This window comes from Phocoena sinus, chromosome 4 (assembly GCF_008692025.1).
Source record: "Phocoena sinus isolate mPhoSin1 chromosome 4, mPhoSin1.pri, whole genome shotgun sequence".
NCBI classification, from domain to species: domain Eukaryota; kingdom Metazoa; phylum Chordata; class Mammalia; order Artiodactyla; family Phocoenidae; genus Phocoena; species Phocoena sinus.
Genome location: NC_045766.1, coordinates 97190256 through 97210714, shown reverse-complemented (window position 1 = coordinate 97210714; position 20459 = coordinate 97190256). Strand labels below are relative to the sequence as shown.

At 38.6% G+C, this 20459-nt stretch overlaps 1 protein-coding gene across 7 annotated transcripts in view; it reads left to right on the top strand.

The window, feature by feature from the left end:
- Positions 1-8226: 8226 nt before the first annotated feature.
- TBC1D23 (TBC1 domain family member 23) overlaps positions 8227-20459 on the top strand; it is a 64349-nt gene continuing 52116 nt past the window's right edge. The window contains exons 1-2 of one of the 7 annotated variants that reach the window (XM_032629741.1): positions 8282-8539; positions 11248-11280. In XM_032629741.1, the coding sequence (XP_032485632.1) occupies positions 8487-8539; positions 11248-11280 (86 nt within the window). In that variant the 5' untranslated portion in view covers positions 8282-8486. Of the gene's footprint in view, positions 8540-8722; positions 8915-11247; positions 11281-20459 lie in introns of those variants that run through there. The other 6 variants (XM_032629739.1, XR_004349587.1, XM_032629740.1 and 3 more) reach the window with 6 other exon arrangements.

The window sequence follows — 20459 nt, the reverse complement described above, 5'->3', positions numbered from 1 at the left end:
GGCACGAACCCGTGTCCCCTGCATTGGCAGGCGGACTCTCAACCACTGCGCCACCAGGGAAGCCCAAGACGTTTTTTTAATTGAAAAATGTTCAGCTTTATTGAGGTATAATTGACAAAATGGAAAGATATTTAAAGTGTACGTGAAAAAAATAAAGTGTACATGGTGATGACTTGATATACTTATTCATTGTGAAAAGATTCCTCCCGTCTAGTTAATTAACACATCTACAACTTGCTTTTTTTTGCTTAATACATGGTAGACACCTTTCTGTGTCATTATATATAGCTTTACCTCATTCTATTATATTTAACAGCAACACAGTAATTCATCATATAGAGGTACCATCCAATGATGGACAATTAAGTTGACTCCAATTTTTTTTGCCATTACAAGCCAAACAGTACATCAATGAGCATCCTTGTATATGCTCTTCCTCAATTGTGCAAATATCTCTGTAAGGTAAATTCTACAGAGAATATTTCAAAAGGTACGTATACTTTAGATGTTGATGAGTATTTCCAAATTCTAATCCAAAACCATTTGCACAAATTCACTTCCCATAGTGGCATATGAGAGTGCCCATTGCCAGTCTCTGTCTCCTGATTGGTTACCTCTCATCCTACAGAAAGAACCAGAATCAGAATTTTACAGGATTTGTATCCTTAGACCTAGTCCATTTTCTGGGCCACAGCCCTATTTCCAAGCGCCTAATATATCCCATTTCCATCAAACCTCTATCTGCAACAGATCCCTCCTGAGGGCTCTGCTCTTGCTGTGGCTACTATCATCAGGACCACATACCCCTTCTTTTGTCTCATATCTGATCAGGAACTCGGTCTCTCATAATCTTTCTCTTCCCACAATCTTTCTCATTTTTATTACTTTTTTCTAGCTCTATGGCTAATATCCCAGTTTAGGATCTTACTGGCCCCTGGCTGACCTCCCTGTCTCTGATCTCTTCTACCTTCAATCCAACTGTTCATCTTTGTAAAACTGTCCTTGGGTCATAGAGTCCTCTAATATTTGAGAACCTTCAGTTGCTCTCCATTCCCTGCCAGATCCTGGCTGAACTGTCTCTCCACATCACTGGCCTACTCTCTGAACCACCAACATGCCTGGTGCTTTTCTGCATTTGATCTTGTCAGTCCCTCCCTGAAGTTCTTTTCCTTATCTCTGCCTGCCTGAAAACTATGTACCCACTGAGCCTAAATATATCTGGGCAAAGAGATTTCCAGATGGAGGGAACACTGGGGTTGCAGATTATGTAGAGCCTCTTAGGACATTGTAAAGACTGTGACTAGGGCTTCCCTGGTGGTGCAGTTGTTAAAAGAGTCCGCCTGCCGATGCAGGGGACACGGGTTTGTGCCCTGGTCCGGGAAGATCCCACATGCCGCGGAGCGGCTGGGCCCATGAGCCATGCCCGCTGAGCCTGCGCCTCTGGAGCCTGTGCTCTGCAACGGGAGAGGCCACAAGGGTGAGAGGCCCGCGTACTGCAAAAAAAAAAAAAAAAAAAAAAGACTGTGACTAGACAGAATTGAAGCAGATATCATTATCTGTGGATATAGGCTTTGTCTCTGCTCACAGATTATCACCAAATGCTTTATACAAATCAAAGATTTAAAAAATAATAATGTTTTTATGGGAGGAAGAAATTAATTTGCTTCAGGTTAGAAAGGATGACACAAGATTTTGCCCCTCCCAGGAAGGATTTCATTAAGCAGAAGCAGAAACAACTGAGCAATTGCACCTACTTGTGATGTATAAGGACCCTGAAGTAATGTCCTCCCTCTTCTTCTTTTGTGTGTCTTCATTAACTTATTTTTTTAATTTAATACAAACATGACAATCATTTCTACTTCTAAAGAAATGCTTCTTAAATCATAATAGAAAACTACTTGCCTATTTGATCTAACTTGATTTCAGATTTCATATTTATTCATTACTAATTTATAGGGTTGTTGGGAGGATTAAATGAGTTAACAGAAGTGCTTAGAACAATGCCGAGGATATGATAAATGGTCTATAAGTGTTTGCAGTAATAATGTTACACACGCACACATACACACACACACACACAGACGCATGCACACAGTCCATTCATCCATTTACTCATACAGCAGATTACAGCTATGTATCAAGTACTATGCTAGGCACTAGAAATGTAAAGACATATTAAGCTGGTCCCAAGGATATCAGGTCTAGCAGAGAAAACAAATATATAAGCATATAATTTTGAGGAATATTTAAGGGGAAGTGATAGCAAAAGGCAGGAATGAATAATTCTGCTTGAGAGAGGGGGTTACAAAGAAAATGTTGCTCAAGCCATATGGCTAAGTGTAACCAGTTGAAGGAAGTTAGAATGTAACAAAGCAGAGGAAGCAAGTTATAACAAAGACATAAAGTCATGGAGCAGCAGGGCATATCTGGGGCCTGTAAATCTAGAATGGCTGAGGGACCTCCCTGGTGGTCCAGCAGTTAAGACTCCACAATCCCAATGCAGGGGGCCTGGGTTCGATCCCTGGTGAGGGAACTAATACCGCATGCCGCAACTAAAAGAAAAAAGATTTCGCATGCCACAACTAGGGATCCCGTGTGCTGCAACTAAGACCCAGCCCAGCCAAATAAATATTTTTTAAAAATCAAGCAAATGACTTAAAAAAATATAGAACGGCTGAAGCATATGTTAAAAGGGAAGATGGGAAAGTACTAAAGATTCTGAGAGTATTGTATCCATGATAAAGAATTTAGACATTCTTTATAGGGGATAATGGGCAATTGAAGGATTTTAGGAAAACTTCCATTTTAGAAATATGCAACAAGAGTCACAAATTCAAATACCTCTGAGGATCAAGCAAATAAAAAATGTGTAAATTGGGGGCTGGTCTAAAGTGGTGGGGAGTGGTGGAGGAGACAAACTGAAAAGTGTATAAAGATATTCAAGTGATTAAAAATGACAAGAGAATAAAAGTTGCTAAGTAAATCTAGCCTGAGGGCTGCCAGTTTGAACCCCTAGTGTAGAGCCTGTGTTGACTCTTTGGGGAAGAGAGTGGAAGGAGGTTGGAGACTAATTAAGGACTCCCTTCATGCAAAACAAAATAAGGAGCAAAAGCAAGATAAAAACTGCAGGGGTGGTGAGAACGACCTGACTTGAAAGATACCTAGGGAGGAAAATATGCATAGGTCCATGATGACCCATGGGAAATAAGAAGGAAAGAAAGCTAGAATAATTCCCAAGTTTCTGGCTTAGATGACTAGATACATAATAAAACCATTTACCTCTATAGAAATGGAATGGACTGGGGAGCAGGTAGACACAATGAGTTTGGTTTTAGAAATACTGAGTTTAGAGTGGTTGTGGGTCATCCAAGTGCTAGCTCCCAGCGGATGGCTAGATTCATAGATGCAAACTATAAAAGAGCAGGGTTGGAAATACAGATTTAGGAGTTACAGATGGAAATTAACAACACAGAAGTAGTTGATATTGTCTAGAAAAAAGTATGAGCAAAATTATAGAGAAGAAATTCTTCATCTAAATGTTTTAAATGCTTTTGTTTCTGTGGTCATTTGCATATTCATTATATCCTAAGAATTCTTCTTACTTAATTTTTTAATTCTTTTTTTTGTGGTACGCAGGCCTCTCACTGTTGCGGCCTCTCCCGTTGTGGAGCACAGGCTCCGGACGCGCAGGCTCAGCGGCCATGGCTCACGGACCCAGCCGCTCCGCGGCATGTGGGATCTTCCCGGACCGGGGCACGAACCCATATCCCCTGCATCGGCAGGTGGACTCTCAACCACTGCGCCACCAGGGAAGCCCTTTTAATTCTTCTTATGTGAATTTGGAATGTAGTAATGACAGTGATAAGCTGTACAATTTCTTTTTTTTCTTTTTTTTAAATTGAAGTGTAGTTGACTTAACAATGTTGTGTCAATCTCTGCTGTACAACAAAGTGACTCAGTTATACACATATGGACATTCTTTTTTAAAATATTCTTTTCCATTATGGTTTATCCCAGGAGATTGGATGTAGTTCCCTGTGCTATACAGTAGGACCTTGTTGTTTATCCATTCTAAATGTAATAGTTTGCATCTACCAACCCCAAACTCCCAGTCCATCTCTCTCCCTCCCTGCCTCCCCCTTGGCAACCACAAGTCTGATCTCTATGTCTGTGAGTCTCTCTGTTTTGTAGATAGGTTCATTTGTGCCATATTTTAGATTCCACATACAAGTGATATCATATGTATTTGTCTTTCTCTTTCTGACGTACTTCAGTATGATAATCTATAGTTGCATCCATGTTGCTGCAAAAGGCGTTATTTCATTCTTTTTTATGGCTGTGTAGTATTCCATTGTATACATGTACCACATCTTCTTTATCCATTCACCTATTGATGGACATTTAGGTTGTTTCCATGTTTTAGCTATTGTGAATAGTGTTGCTATGAACATAGGGGTGCATGTATCTTTTCAAATTATAGTTTTGTCCAAGTATATGCCCAGGAGTGGGATAAGCTGTACAATTTAGCATGGGTATTACAGAAACCAGTCTGTAAATAACATATTCATAGAAATTGTAATACATACCTGTATTTTTTACACATATCGTTAAAAGCATATATCATGCGATTTCATCCAATTACCTTAGATGGTTGCTTGCTAACTCTTTTATTTGGAAAGACATATGCCGAAAAGGAAGGGTGAGTATAAGTGTATGAGGTGAATGGAGACAGATTATACGTAAAGAATAGCACAGCCATTGTCTAAAGATACTGTTTACATATTGTGAGTGTGTGAACTCACAAAAAGCAAGAAGTTAAGTTTTTAAAATGAAGGCTAGTTCCAGCTAACATATTGTTTACAATCTCTGTTTCTAACCAGCAGTGACTCAACCCTAATAAGAGCCTTTTGTCTGGAACATTTGGGAGCAAATCTGGAATGAGGAAAGAGTGAAACAGGCTCTCATGTTAAAGCATAACTATCCCAAACCCAAGAATTGGTCAATCCCTGTCCAAATGTTTACTTTGGGTCCATCTATATAACCTATTAAGAGTCAACTTCAATTAGCAAAGACGACTACTAGAAGGATAACGGAGAAATATTTTGTTATCACTGTTCGCTCAACACTTGCCCCCAGTCCCAACCAGCTGTTTATATATAGCTGAATGACTTCATCTATTCCAAAATACTTCAAAAAAAAATCTTCAGTTCATTTAACAAATATTTATTGAGAATAGACTGTGTCATAATATGACTTAAGTACATATAATACAATATGAACTACATAATTACATAGTTATATGGCACGCAACACCAAATAATAGATGAAAAATATTCTTTTTTTTTTTACAGTTTCATTCAAAACCAAGAAACTTTAATTTTCCCTTTATAAAAATGCAGTTGGATTTTATCCAAGGATAATATAGAATAATACCATACTTTTCTATTTGGGCACGGGAGTACAAATAGCTGCAGAAGTGCAGGCCGATAACACACCCTATGTGGGGGATAGGATGTGCCTTTCATGAAGATATATCTTGGAATGCCTGCATTGTGCACAGATCCAGATGGTCAGCACTATTAGCATCAGCAGGCCTATGAAAAAAGAAATTCCAACTTCCTCTCTTCCAGAAAGATATAAAGATATATAAAAGCAGAGAGAGCTTCTAGTGTCATTGATGGAATCTTCTCATAATTAGGAGAAAAGAGTAAAGAAAGAAAATACAGGGAGATAATTTCATAATAAAATCTTCTCTAGCTCTTGAAATTTTTTTTTAAGCAGAGATTTACTACTAGAATTTAACAAATTCTACTTGTAATCCCATACTTATATTTTTTAAAGCTCATAACAATCCAGGTAAAAGGCAGGACTTTGAGATTTTTTTTTTAAAGCACAAAAATACTCAGAAAGTCACACCCATAAAAACTTGTAGCCATCTATAAAATGTTCTTTGGGCATAGAGATATCCTTGTCACCTCAGGAAGTGAGGCATTTTGGGGAAAATGTGGACAAACTGGATCCAAATGAAGAGGAAGGTCTTATCAGAAAACTCATCAACCACGGAGTCTGTGCTAACTCAGGAGCCTGGATATCAAACACAAGCAAACACTTGATATATTTTAAATGGAATAATACTTTTACAACATGGAGTATTAAGCAGTCACTGTTTTAATTACACTGAGAATGAATTACAGTTGAGGGTTATGATCACCTTAATCAATGAACAACTGCTTGTCATGTCACTGAATTAACAGTTTTACAAAACATTTTAGAAAACCTCTGAAAATCCACTGACAGCAATTGAAGAGAACCAGCAGAGGTCCTGAATATCAGGATGGTAATTTGACCTAGATTCATGTCTTTTATTCTTTTTGATAGCTGTTATCTAAACTCTCACTCCATATTAAAAAAAAATGTTTCCCCATAGAAGGACTGAACATCATGCAGAGATCCTTGGCTTAGAAGTAGGTGCAATAATGTGGCTCTGTATTATTTCCCCTTTGGGAAGAGAATGAACATGTTTTTGGTTGTAAATGAAAGAGCTGTACTATGCTTTGTGCATATTTAATCAAATAGTTTTTAAAATTATGAAACATTTTAGATACCAAAGTATAGACTCTATAAAGAATACTGAACACCTATGTAGCCATTTCTCAGCTCTTTAGAAACAAAATATTAAAAATATAATTGAAGCCATTTCCTCTCCTCCCACAAATGTAACTGTGAGAACTGCAGAACTTTTGGCACCTAACAGTTCTGTCCAAACCCTTGCACTAAGAGACTTGATCAAACTCTAGCATGGTCTTTGGCAACTTAAGGCTGTGTCCCTAGGATGACCCTGGCCTCCAATGAACCCCATTAAAATGCCTGATTGAGAAAGTGCAATGGCTGCCAGCAGTTTACTGTTTGATCTAGCCAACACCTGATGATAGGTTACTGACGTCTCTTGGAGCATTTACTACAAAGGGCTTACATCTGTGAATATGTATCTATTACAACTTAGAGGTGTCCTTCTCAAGGACCTGAGAGCCATTCCTTTGAAATGTAATCATCAAGAAGGGCAGGGTCTCTGTCTCTCAGGCTCTGTGCGAGGGAAGAATCCTAACCTCGAAAATTGCCAGCTAGCAGACACAGCTGGTCTAATCACAATTACACTGACCAATGCTTTGTAATTTTTCACTTGTCTGCCTCTGAGTCCCGCTCTCTCTGCTCCCTCTTTCTCCCTTTAAAACCCCTAATCACCTCTGCACAAATCAGAATGGAGCTCAGCCCACGCCCCTACTGTCCGTAGTTTCAGAATAACATCTGTTTTCACTACTTAACTAATGTCTGGTTTTGTTTATCTTTGAGAACTGCCATTCCAATTTTTCTATATATCATTCTTGTGCATTTTTTAAAAGCACATACATTCTATAAAAATGTATATTGTGCTGCCTATTTTTAAAGCCAAGTATAAATGGCACCATACTTTACCTACCCTTCCGCAATGTTTTGTTCATTTAACATCACATTTTCCAGATTAATCCATATTGTTACATGTGGCTCTACTTCATCAGCATTAGGTCCAGGGTTTACAAAAGCATTTCCCTAGGTCCATCTTCCTGAACCCTGTGCTCAGCCCTAGGCCCAGGGATGGTCAAGGGGAAACCAAAAGCCGGTGCTTTGCTGGTGATGGTAGACACGGAGCTTGGATGTGGAGGCCGAGGAGTCCACCCACGTGGAGTGAAGGGGAAGTAGGGTGGGAAGAGAAGAAACTTGGCAGCTCTCCCTGCTTGGAAATCCAGAGTTCTAGAATTCTAAATTTGAACTTGCCCTTCTATGTTGTTAGAAAGATATGTTTATAAAGGTGGGAGGCTAGAACATATTTCCTTTACTGTTTAGCTTTAAAAAAAAAAAACTTTTAAAGTATTCAAACATAAAGTACGTGGCCTCCATTTGTACTTCTGATCGCGCCCCACAAACAGGAGTGAGCGTGCCTTTTCCTTACATCCCACTCTTTTCTCAAACACAGCTGTTGCACTAGGAAATGGCCCAAATGTGGCTATGCTCCTATCTCCACCCTCCCTGTAGAATTCCCCCCTCCCCTCGCCTCTCCACTATTTAAGACAGTCAAACTTGATTTTAAGCAGGACGCCAAGACGCAAAGAAGACGCTAACTGGACGCCAAGAAGCGACCCTCTCAAGGGCCTCCTACTGGGACGCACGCCCTCGCCAAGCCCCGCCCACTGCGCCCGGCCCAGTCCCCGCGGCATCCTGGGACATGTAGTCTTTGGATGGGGCAGCGGCTCTCCACGTCTCCTCCTCCAAGTTACCTTTCGCCCTCGGGACGTCGTGACGTTGCGTTCTTCGCGTTGTCGCCTCTTCCCTCTTCCTTTGCCTCTCAAGAAGCTCAGTCCCAGACTTCCGAGGACCTTTTACGACGTTGGGTCTGAGTCGGCCTCGGCGCCGGTCCACTTTTCGGCAAAGTGACGTGGACGTCAACAGCAATGGCGGAAGGAGAAGAGGTCCTGCCACTGCCAACGTCGGGGGGCGACGGCTGGTGAGTGAAAGCCCCGGGCTGCTTTGCACTGCCTTTCTATTCTGCCTTGTCACCACCTTGCGGGTCCCCGCGGCACCGGCAGGCGCCGGCATGGAACGGGAAGACCCGTCCTGGAAGTCCGACGCCCTGCCCCGCCCCCTCTGCCTACTGGGTCTCCTGTGCCAGCCCAGTCCTGCCCAAGGGGCTAAGCCCGGACTCGATGGGAGAGGGGTGTCGTCCAGCTGCTGGGTCTCAGTTCGGCCCTCCCGGTTCGTCCGCCGGTTTCCAAACTGTGCTGGAGAAGGGTGGCTTCAGGGTTGGGTTTGGCCGGAATTCCTGGCCCGGGGAGTCAGAATAGGCTGGTGAGGAAGGAAGATTCGCGGATGCAGATCTCAGGTACTGGAATACCATTTGAAGAAAAGACCCTTGAAATGACCACTGCGACCTTTGCCTGAGGGTTCAGAGGTTGAGAGATTCACCCAGGGAGGATCCCTCCCACATAATTCAGACATTTTTTGTGCTAGGTTTTATTTCTCGTTTCGCGTTCCAGTAGTTAACACCCTTCGTCTCTTGCACACAAGTCGTCTTTTCCCTTCCTACCACTTTCCTCACAGCTCGATTTCAGAGATTTGGTTGCGATATAAGACACTGTTCATGCTTTACTCAAGCCTTTGTATGCTTACCTGGTCTATTCTCAGGGTTGTGGGAGGATCTCGGACAATTTTTGGTAGACTTTAGTCACCCAGTGTCGTTAATCTCTGGGAAAGTCTCCTACTTTTGAATTAATTGATCTTCACAATACACTTAGGGACAGCAGTGTAAAAAAAAAAAGTGGAACCTTTAGAGGCTTGTAGAATTTTTACAATTGATGTAAGTGTATTGACTGCTGGTATTAGTTTTAGATCTGCTTGTTCATCATATTATTATAATTATAATCCAGGACATTTGTAGACATGGAGTTTAATTCCTCAGGAAGAAATATGGAAATCGGTGAAAAGGATAGATAATATAGTAATTGAGAAGTTCAAGTGTCAATTAGTAGACATCTCGCATCACCTTTGTACATGCACTCTCCAAGGTGTAGGATGAAAATTTATGTGACCTAGATGTAGTTTCTTTTCTCGATTTGCTTATCTTGGAGTTGGGGAGCTGTAATAGGAACACTCAGTAAGAAGGTAAAACTCCTCTGGTTCTTTGGGAAGAAAAGTTATATGAAAGTTCAGGGAGACAGAAACCATGTCCACTTGGAGTCATTGGGGAAGGCTTTACGGGGCTGGAGGTGTTTGAATTAGGCCTTGAAGAATGAGTAGGATCTAGACCAGCACTGTCTAATAGAAGTGTAACGTGTACCACACATGTAACTTAAATTTTCTAGTAGCCACATTAAAAAGAAACAGGTGAAATTAATTTTAATTATCTATTTTATTTAATTGAATATATCCAAAATATTATTTCAACATGTAATCATTGTTAAACAATACTGTTACATCTTTTTTGTACCAAGTCTTAAAATTCGAAGTGTATTTTACATTTATCATACATCTCTGTCTGGTTTAGCCACATTTCAAATGTTAAATAGCCACACATGGCTGGTGGCTAACATGCAGGGTCAGATTAACAGGCAGAAAGTTCTCTATGAAGTAATAACATGAGCAAGGACATAGGCAAGAAAACTAATGATTTGTCTGGAGCGTAAGGACTATAACGTCATGAAATTTGCTGTTTTGGAAGAGTGAATTTGTTGTATTATAAACTGGCTGTAATAGGCCACAAGGGGAAGTGTTTCTAGAGCTAAGGTGTCTTTGAGTTCTTAGGTTAGGAGGATTGTGAGCAGGTGTCTGGTTCACAGGGGCAAGGACCATGGAGTGAATGGTTGCTAGAGGTAGTATTTGTTCTCTCTGGCATTTCTGTATCTTTGGTGAGGCTTCCCATTTTTCTCTTTTTATTTTCACAACTGGAGGAACCCTGAGTGTTCTCTGATTTTTATTCTCCCTCCATTCTCTTCTAATCTTTTTCTCTACTCACTCTACGCACTGGTCCCCTAGAAGTGAGTTTGAATAGAGTCAGAAAAGATTTGGATTTGGAGCCACAAGTTCAGTGAAGCCTCTGTTCTTAGAGTGCTTGTTAATTGGGTTGTTATAGAATGGAGAGGCTTTATTCTTTTTTTAAAAAAAATGCTGTGACATTTTTATTGTAATTTTTTTAGATAGAAATTTTTGTGAAATATATATCTCATTGCCTAACCAAACTCATTTTAATGATTTAAGGTCATTCAGTTTACAAATGTAAGTGTATAAAAATAAAACTAGGGCTTCCCTGGTGGTGCAGTGGTTGAGAGTCCTCCTGCCGATGCAGGGGACACAGGTTCGTGCCCTGGTCCGGGAGGATCCCACATGCCGCGGAGCGGCTGGGCCCGTGAGCCATGGCCGCTGGGCCTAAGCGTCCGGAGCCTGTGCTCCGAGGCAGGAGGGGCCACAGTGGCGAGAGGCCCGCATGCGGCATAAATAAATAAATAAAACTAGGTCCCTGTCCTCAAGGAATTTGTGGACTAGTTAGAGGAGACACATTTAAGAACATCAATAACTGTTATATTTCTGTAACACACTGACACCTTTTGGGCCTATTTAGGCAGAAAGGGTAGATTGTTGCTGTTTAAATGGTCCCCTATAGCCATCCCTTTTTGAGATTGCTTTTTATTAGTTTTTCCTGTTTTCTTTCTTTGTTGTCAGTGGTATCTCCCAGTTTGTTCCTGATCTGTGTAGGTAAGTAACTGAACTTGTTAAATTATCTATTCATTTGTAAAAAGGCTCAGGATGGGGCCTGAAGAGCTTAAAAGTACAAGATGTCACTTTTACTTATTTACAGTTTTTCAATTATGTTCTAGATCAGTGTTTCTCAAAACTTAAATGTGCATTGGGGTTACCTGGAGAGTGTGTTAAAATGCAGATTCTGATTCAGTAGATTTGCTTGGGACCCGAGATTCCATATTTCTGACTGACCAGCTACTGGGTGATGGCATTTCTGGTTCATGAACCATACTCTGGTTATCAAGGTTCTAGGTAATGTGTATCTCCGAATGAGTTGGTCAGAGGAATATCTGTATGTATGTTATCTCTCTGTATGTTATAGTGTATTACCTAATACATTATACTATATATATCACATAATTATACTATAATTTATCTGACTACATGATTTATCATTGCTCTTTAGCTAGTGAACTTCTCATGGGCAGTGCTGATGGCAGGTGGCTCAGTAAATGTTTATTGTCTGAATGTGTGTATGATTTTACTTTTGTAAAATCATGTGCAGTAATATAGCAAGCTGTCAATTCATATAAATTTTCTGACTCCATTGTTTTTGTGAGCTGTGTAATTGTCTGCTGGTGTAATGCTCATTTTTTATGGAAAACCAGGGTTATCAGAAACTGTGTCAGCTCTCAAACTTTCTGAAATTGCATCCATATAAGCTCAGAGGGCATGGAGAAATCCTTGTAAAAGTGTTTACAGTTTGAAATGATTTAAGTTTAATTAAAAAGTTAGTATAAGCTACAGGTTTGAAAATAAAAGAAATGTTAAATTATTACAGTCTAAAGATTGGTCATTATTCTTCTTGGTATTGAAGAAACCCGCTTTGAAATTGAGGCTTTCATTTTCTGAGGCTTTCTTTCTGAAATAACTCCTTAAGATCTAAAGTCATGATTAAAAAAAATTTTCTCTTTGGTGTACACATTGATTGTACAACAACTGTTGGTATTCTGAGTTTGCTTAGTTAAAATTTTTTGTACAACTTTTCTTAAATTGTTGCTAAACTTCTATTAAAATTGTAGAAATATCAGTTCCATAAAGAAGCTTCTATTGTTGTAATTTGAAATGCGAATAGGAATTGTTTTGAGAATAATGGGGTCTTTTTCAAAGTTTTGTGCACTTCGTGAATAGTACTCTCAGTGCTTTCCATTTCATAAGCATTGAAATAGAGATTTAAAGGGTCACTTAGGGAGCAGGTGATTGCAATTTCAGGCATGATAAAATCAATAAAGAAATACATTTAATATGAAAGAGAATGTAACCCATTGCTTAAGAAGAATATTGGTAGCTTGTAGTTCTAGCAAGACTAGATATTACCTTACAAAAAATGAAGAGAAAATGAACCTTACTGGCTGGAATTAGGAGTTTTTAAGTGACAACTGTTTGATTTTGTAAACTGTAAGTAGAGGGTAGACAAAAATTAGAAATTAAGACTTATTTTGTTTATAGTATTTACATTAATGTTATTATTATAATTCAGATTTTACTGTTTTTAGAGGTAATTCCTAAATAATAATTCACTTTTAGGATTTCGTTCCTGTGGATGTTTTAATATCCACAGGTAAGAGTTAGTAATTGGTTTTTGCACGCTAAAGAAATGTATTCAATTAATTTATTTCTATTTATTTGTACTCACTGCTGAGAATACAGGTGCATTCCCTCTCTGAGTATAGTGAGGCAGTTCAGGTGATTCTGGAGCACGAGTTAAGTGTACTGCGATACACAAGCCAACTCATGAGTAGGTGTCTTCTGAACAGAATTGATAAAGTATGCTTGGCAAATCTTTTCTGCTGCTTATGGTGAAATGTGGATTCCACTTGGTATAAACCAAAGACAGTGCCCCCCCACCCCGCCCCATGTATCAAAAAGCAAAATAGAGGCAAAGCATTCCTAATTCATTCAGTAAACATTAAATACTGGTTATATTCAAGCTGCTATGTAGTGTTGTAGAAAAAATTTGAAACATTTAAAACCGGAACTGTGCATTGTTCTGACATTCTTGGGCACTTCAGTTTTTCATCATTTTAGCCCTAGGAATAGATACATGAAGATATCTTCTGAAGATACTTAAGTACTTGTGTTGTTGGAAATTACATGCTTTAGCAGAGTAGAATAGGATTATACAGCTTGAAAAGGGACAATGCTTGAAGTGACTTATTTAGATATTGAGAATTACACATGGAAAACAAATCAGTCCCATATGTTAGGTTCATAAGAGCAAATTGTTGTTTGTGGAAATGCAAGAGCAGTAAGAGCCAATTAAAAAAAAACACCTATTTCCTGAAATTTAATGTATATTTGTTTTTAAGAGTCTGTCTTACCTTTTGACCTGAGTCGAGAAAATGATGACTAATTAAATAATTTGTTTCACATCTTCCTTCTTCTCCAAGGTTAAAGGAGGTTTTTCTTATCCCTAAGCTGACATTGCATTTCGTAGTTGGGTGAGAATGCTGTAGCGTGTGCTTTCCTTACTTTAAAGCAGTTGTTACATAAAACTAGTTGCTGTGGTGGTATTTAATAATTTCACTAAGAAGATATAAGAAAATACTATGTTTACGTAGAGCTTTTATCTTTTGTATACTATCTTATTTTGGCTCTTAGAACAATTCTATGCAGAAGGGAAATTATGAATTATTGTCCTTTCCTTGTTAGAGATGAGAGAACAGGCATAGGGAGGTTAGACAATAGACCCAGTGAGTGGAAAATCTGGAACTTAAACTCATGGCTCTTTAAGCCCTGTGCTCTTTCTAAAGTTGATTGTGTGTACAGTGTATAGTTCACAAATACTTTAACAGACAGCTAGAGAGAACCCAGTTAAAAATATGCTAATCCTATACCCAATCAACCATGTGTTTTGAAACATACAATATGCAAAGTTGTGCTTTGTTGAACATATGGTGTGTATTTTCTGTGGCACTTTACAAGGCTCTAAGGATATGCATAAGCTGTGAAACACATTATTTTTCTTGCATCCACAGGAAGGGACAATTCATGAGTGATATGGTGGGATATGATACAGAGCATTATATATTATAACGTTATATCTCTATGGTTTTCATAATGTGTCCTCATATCTCTTGCCAAAAATCACTTAAATAGATTAGTTTTTTATCTTAAGATATTATGGTTACAGGGACTTCCGTGGTGGAGCAGTGGTTAAGAATCCGCCTGCCAATGCAGGGGACACGGGTTCGAGCCCTGGTCTGGGATGATCCCACATGCCGCAGGGCAGCTAAGCCCGTGCGCCACAACTACTGAGCCTGTGCTCTAGAGCCTGCGTGCCCTAGAGCCTGTGCTCTGCAACAAGAGGGGCCACTGCAAGGAGAAGCCCATGCACCGCAACGAAGAGTAGCCCCCACTTGCTGCAACTAGAGAAAGCCCGTGTGCAGCAATGAAGACCCAACCCAGCCAAAAATAAATAAATAAATAAATTTAAAAAAGATATTATGGTTACAAATATCATCTAGATTATATATATAATATGTTATATATTTAAATGTATTTATGTAATAAGTTACATATTAAATATATGTAAATATATAAGTAATACAATTATATGTATCATTTATGGAAGTAAAATTATAATTTTTGATTTACTTATTTAGTTTGTGAGAGCACAGTAGTGGTATTTAATTAGAACATGTAAACAGTTACACAGTTTTAATAACTCCCACCTCAGTAATTTTTTCATTGTTTTTATTCAGTGATGTAGGAGAAATAAGAAACTTGCTTTTAAAACGGCTTCCTTGTGGTTATTGTCCCTCTAAAGAGTTTCTGGTCTCTGTTTTGAAGTATAAAAGTGACGCATAGAAGGATGTATTCATCTCATATGGGTGTGCAGTTGAATACCAAACATTCTTGAGCTTATTTAGTAGATTCCATTTAGATTTAACCACTGACATGAAAATAAATGAGAGCCTATTTTATTGAATAAGTTCTCACTAATGTTGGAATTCAGGTTTAAAAAATAAATCCGTTATGTATTTCTTTGCCGAACTATGATCTCCATTGGTAAAGTACCTTTGGAAAGAATTGCCCAAATGTTGCTAATATTGTCACCTCATTTGCAATAATTGTTCCTTTATCTTCCAAAATGATGGTTTCAAGAAAAGGAATATTGGGGGTATTTCTTTTCTCATTACATTTTGAGTAAAGTGGAAATTTGTAATAGAAACAGGTAATTTGCTGTTTTGTGTTGACTTGTGCTGTTTTCATCCCATTCTTTCTTTGAGGCAAAAGGTATACACTATTTTCAGTTTCCAGATAAACTAGTGCTTTGGTTGGGGGGTGAGGGGAAAGACGCTGATGCATTTCTTTTTGCCTTAAAAGTGCTAGAAAGTCACCTTATATGTATAGAAAAGAACAGTGTGTTGGGGACTTTTTATTTTGAGGAAGCATGGAAGAGGAAAAGGATTTAGAACACTCTCTAAAGTTAACTACTCATTAGTAGAGAGATAGTCTTCCATTTTGTAAGCCAAGTCTTACAGAAAATGCATTGCAACATTACACATATGGTAAAGTTATAAGCAGCTTTTTTTTAAAATGCTTACACAAAAATTCCTGAGTTTTTTCTTAGCAGAAGAAGGTATACCATTGGTGCAATTTGATCTATGTGGATTATGGATCAAAAATAAGTTTATGAAAATTTAAAGCATCTGGTCCATTTGTACTGTAGTTAATTTTAGTAGTTTACAGAGCAGTCTGTGATCACTGTCTCCTTTGCCTATAGCACAGTGCTGAAATATTGTAGCTATCATGTTTGTTTGTCATCTCAAGCCAAGAGGACTAGATTTAGCACCTTCTTTACTTGGCCAAGATCCTAGTTAAACACAAATTCTGCGGAGGATTACAGTATTTGATAGGGGAATCTCCCAAAGCTTCTTTTGTGGATCTGATCCTGATACATAGTTTCACTATTTTTTTTTTCAAGCTGGTGGATGGGGTGTTTTTCCCCTTGGCATTCAAATACACATTTTGTTAAAATACTGTAACAGTGTGTCTGACAAGAATCCAGATAACTTCAAGATTTTGCAGTTAACAAATTGTGCTCTCATGGACTGTAAGGTGTCATGGTCATTTCCAAATGTGCCATAATACTATTTGCTGTTAGAATGCTTTGATAATTTGAGATTGGTATTTTAAAATAAGTTGCATAATACATATTATGGTCAACTCCATCCATATCTACTGTACAAGCAAATCTGTAACAAAGTTCTGGTATTTCCATTTCGAACAAATGTCACGCAAAATATTCAGGAACAAAGTAAGGAGTTTTGGTTTGGTAGTAATTTGTAACAAGTGTGCTAACAATAGTAGCAAAATAAGTTCAGACAAAGCTTTGGTGCTGATGTCTCATGACCTGGGCATTAAGAAATAACCAGAAGTCTGATGGCACAAATTAAGTCATGAAACCACAACTCAACATGTGCAACTTGTCACTGTTACACAATTTGCTGGTGCTCAGGACTAGTTAGCTGGCTATTTTTGAGTTTTAAATAATTGATCAGAAGCTTGTGCCTGGGTATAATGTGTATACATGAGCAAGCTGGCCTGTCATTGTTTACTCTGTGCTCATCAGCGGTTTACATTCTAAACAAATTGGAATGAACTACAGCTCAAAAAGAGCCGCTCCCATCTCTGTTCAATGGGATTAGATAATAGGACCTGGGCTAAAACCTTGGAGGAGCCAGCTAGACTGTAAGCTACATGAGAGCACCGGCTTTGTTTACTGCTAGATCTTCAGTGCCTCACACAGTGGCTAGCATGTAGTAGGTGCTTCAATACATATTTATTGAAGATTTGAAAAAAGAATACTTTTGTTAGGGAGGAAAGAATTCAGAGCATGGGTTAGAGAGAGTTACAGAAGTACTGCAAACTGGAGGCAGAGTGTTTTAACGAGAGAGTCTAACTTTGCAGAGTATGTGAAGATGAGGACCAGGAACGATGACTAATGACTCCTTGGAGCAGTTTTATTAGAGCAATGGAGGGTTTGAGTGAATGAGAAGAGACGACGTGGAGGCGAGTGGAGACTACAGTTTGCAGGGCGTTGAACCGTAAAGGGAAAGAGAGAGATGACTTTTTGAAAGGGAGGTCACATGTAGGACCTTTTGAATAAGCAAATGTGGAAATATTGGGGGAAAGGAGAATAATCATAGGCTATATTGTTCTTTATATATTTGAATGCTAGGAATACTTTCAGTGAAGAGTTCTGAGTCCATTTTATCTCTTGGCTCTGTTTAATACAGTAACCCCTCTGTATCCTTGAGTTCCATATACAGGAGTGTAGAACCTGTAGTTTTGGAACCTGGGAATACAGAAGGCCGACTGTACTATGGCATTTTATATAAGGGATTTGAGCATCTTTGGGTTTTTGGTATCTGCAGCGGGTCCTGGAATCAATCTCCAACCGATACGGAGGGATGACTATACTACTGCTAGCAGTCAGAGGTTTGAACAATATCCTTTGCAGTAGAAATAACACATTTAAGATGTTTACACAGCAGGTGTTGGGCTTTTATTGATTTCCCCTGTAATGCGGTTTTTGTATTTTTCTTGTAATCACATAATAATGTATCTTAGATCCTGACCATTTTAAGACACAAAATTAATTTTTTAAAAAACTGGTAATTTGGGTTTTCTCTAGTTTCTCTGTACTCTGCATTTAAGGTTAGGTGATTATGTATATTCTAGGTCCTAAGTGGTCTTTTTTTTTTTGGTACTCGGGCCCCTCAGTGTTGTGGCCTCTCCCATTGAGGAGCACAGGCTTCGGACGCGCAGGCTCAGCGGCCATGGCTCACGGGCCCAGCCGCTCCGCGGCATGTGGGATATTCCCAGACCGGGGCACGAACCCGCATTCCCTGCATCGGCAGGCGGACTCTCAACCACTGCGCCACCAGGGAAGCCCCTAAGTGGTCTTTTTGAACTACTATAATCTTTGATTTTTTAAATAATTACAGGAAAGGATTGGATTTTAAAGAATTTTGAAAACTAGTGAAGTTGACTTAGCTTACTTGGTAGACTGAGAAGCTTGATGAATTAAAACGATTTGTTTCCAACCCAGAAAACATTCTGTCCTAAGTGTTTTAGCAATTTATCTCAGTATGCTTTTGGGTGACAAGAGTCTATTTTGAAGTTGAATAGGCTATGTAAGTCATACAGGCCATCTAATAAGTTGCTGGGAATGATTGCTAATTGCTTAATTCTAGGGCTACTTCATTATTTCATATGTATGCTTTCTATTAAAAAAAATTATTGAGTGCTTACTTTGCCTTTAAAGATTTAATCTTGACTAAATGAAGAGTTAGTTAGTATTCCTACACGCATGTTTTCGCTTGTCTTCTAATTTTAGTTTTTTCCACATTTTACTGTTGTCTCATTTGTGCCTCAGGATTTGTGTCACATGTACCCAGCAGTGGTTCATGTGAACAGCAACTCACTGTCTGACACACTTCTTTTTGGGGAAACAGTGAATCTTCAATGCCTGTGGAGTCTTGTATGGAGACGGTCCTGAAAAAGAAAGTTGGAAAGGACAAATTCAGGCAAGGTGTAGTCATTAAGATGGAATGAAAGAGGAGTGGGAGTGATAGTCTAGTAGAACAGGAGATAATTCATGTGCTGTATAAATACTCTCCACCTCTTTTGATTGGATGGTATCTGATACTATCCCTGTTTTACAGGTGAAGAAACCGAGTTTGTATCTTAGGTCACACGGCTGTTAAAATTGTATAGAATCTGATGTCATGTTTTCTGATTTTAAATTTTATATTATTTTCTCTGTAACACATTGTTTCTAAGCCTTTATATTCTTAATTTTTGATGCTTTTGCTGTTGAGCTGCCATGGCAACTGTTTAGGAGTCTGTTCCTTTCCCACACCGGTAGTTAGCAAGTAGTATCAATTTGAGAAGTTAAAGAGGCAAGGCAAGCTGTTATCCCCTTAACAATGCTAAGGTGTGGCTTGGACCCTTCATAGTGATACACTCCCTTCATTGAAGTAGTAAATGAGGGTTGACACAAAAGCTTCCTCTTAAAGCCCTAAATTAAAGAGTCTGTAAACTATTTCTAATGAAGTTACTTTTTTGAGATGTAATTTATGAATCATAAAAATACATCCATTTAAAGTGTACAGTTCACTGGTTTTAGTATATTCCCAGAGTTAAGCAGTCATCACCATGATCTAAGTTTAGAGTGTTTTCATTACCCCCAAAGAAACCCCATACCCATTAGCATCCGTCTTATTCCCCTGTCACCCCAGGTCATAATGATCTACTTTCTATCTCTATACATTTGCCTATTTTGGACATTTCATGTGAACAAAATCATACATATGTGGCCTTTGTGTCTGATTTCTTTCACTGAGCATAATTTTCAAGGTTCACACGTGTTGCATGTTATCAACACTTCATTCCTTTCTATTGCTTAGTATTCCAGTGTATGAATACACATTTTATTTATTCATCAGATGATGGACATTTGGATTGTTTCTACTTTTTTGGCTATTATGAATAATATAGTACTGTTATAAATATTCTTTAGAAGTTTTTTGTTGTTGCCTTTTTTAATGTGATAAGACATACATAACATAAAATTTGCCATTTTAACATGTACAATTAAGTGACATTAAATACATTTACAATGTTGTGCAACCATCACCACTGTCTATTTCCAGAATTTTTGATCATCCCAAACAGAAACTCTCTACCTAATAAATAATAGCTCCCCATTGCCCCCTACCTCCAGCCTCTATTCTACTTTTTGTCTTTATGAATTTACCTATTTTAGGTACCTCATATAAGTGGAATCATACACTGTTTGCCCTTTTGTGACTTTTTTCCCCCACTTAGCATTTGTCTTCAGAGTTCATTCATGTTGTAGCATGTGTCAGAATTTCCTTCCTTTTTAAGGCTAACATTCCATTGTATATATATATGTACCACATTTTGTTTATCCATTCATACATCAATGAATATTTGGGTTGTTTCTACTTTTATGGCTGTTGTGAATAATACTGCTGTGAACATGGATGTACAAATACCTGTTTGAATCCTTGCTTTCAGTTCTTTTGGGTATATACCCTGAAGTGGAATTGCTAAGTAATATGGTAAATCTGCGTTCAACTTTTTAAAGAACTGCCAAA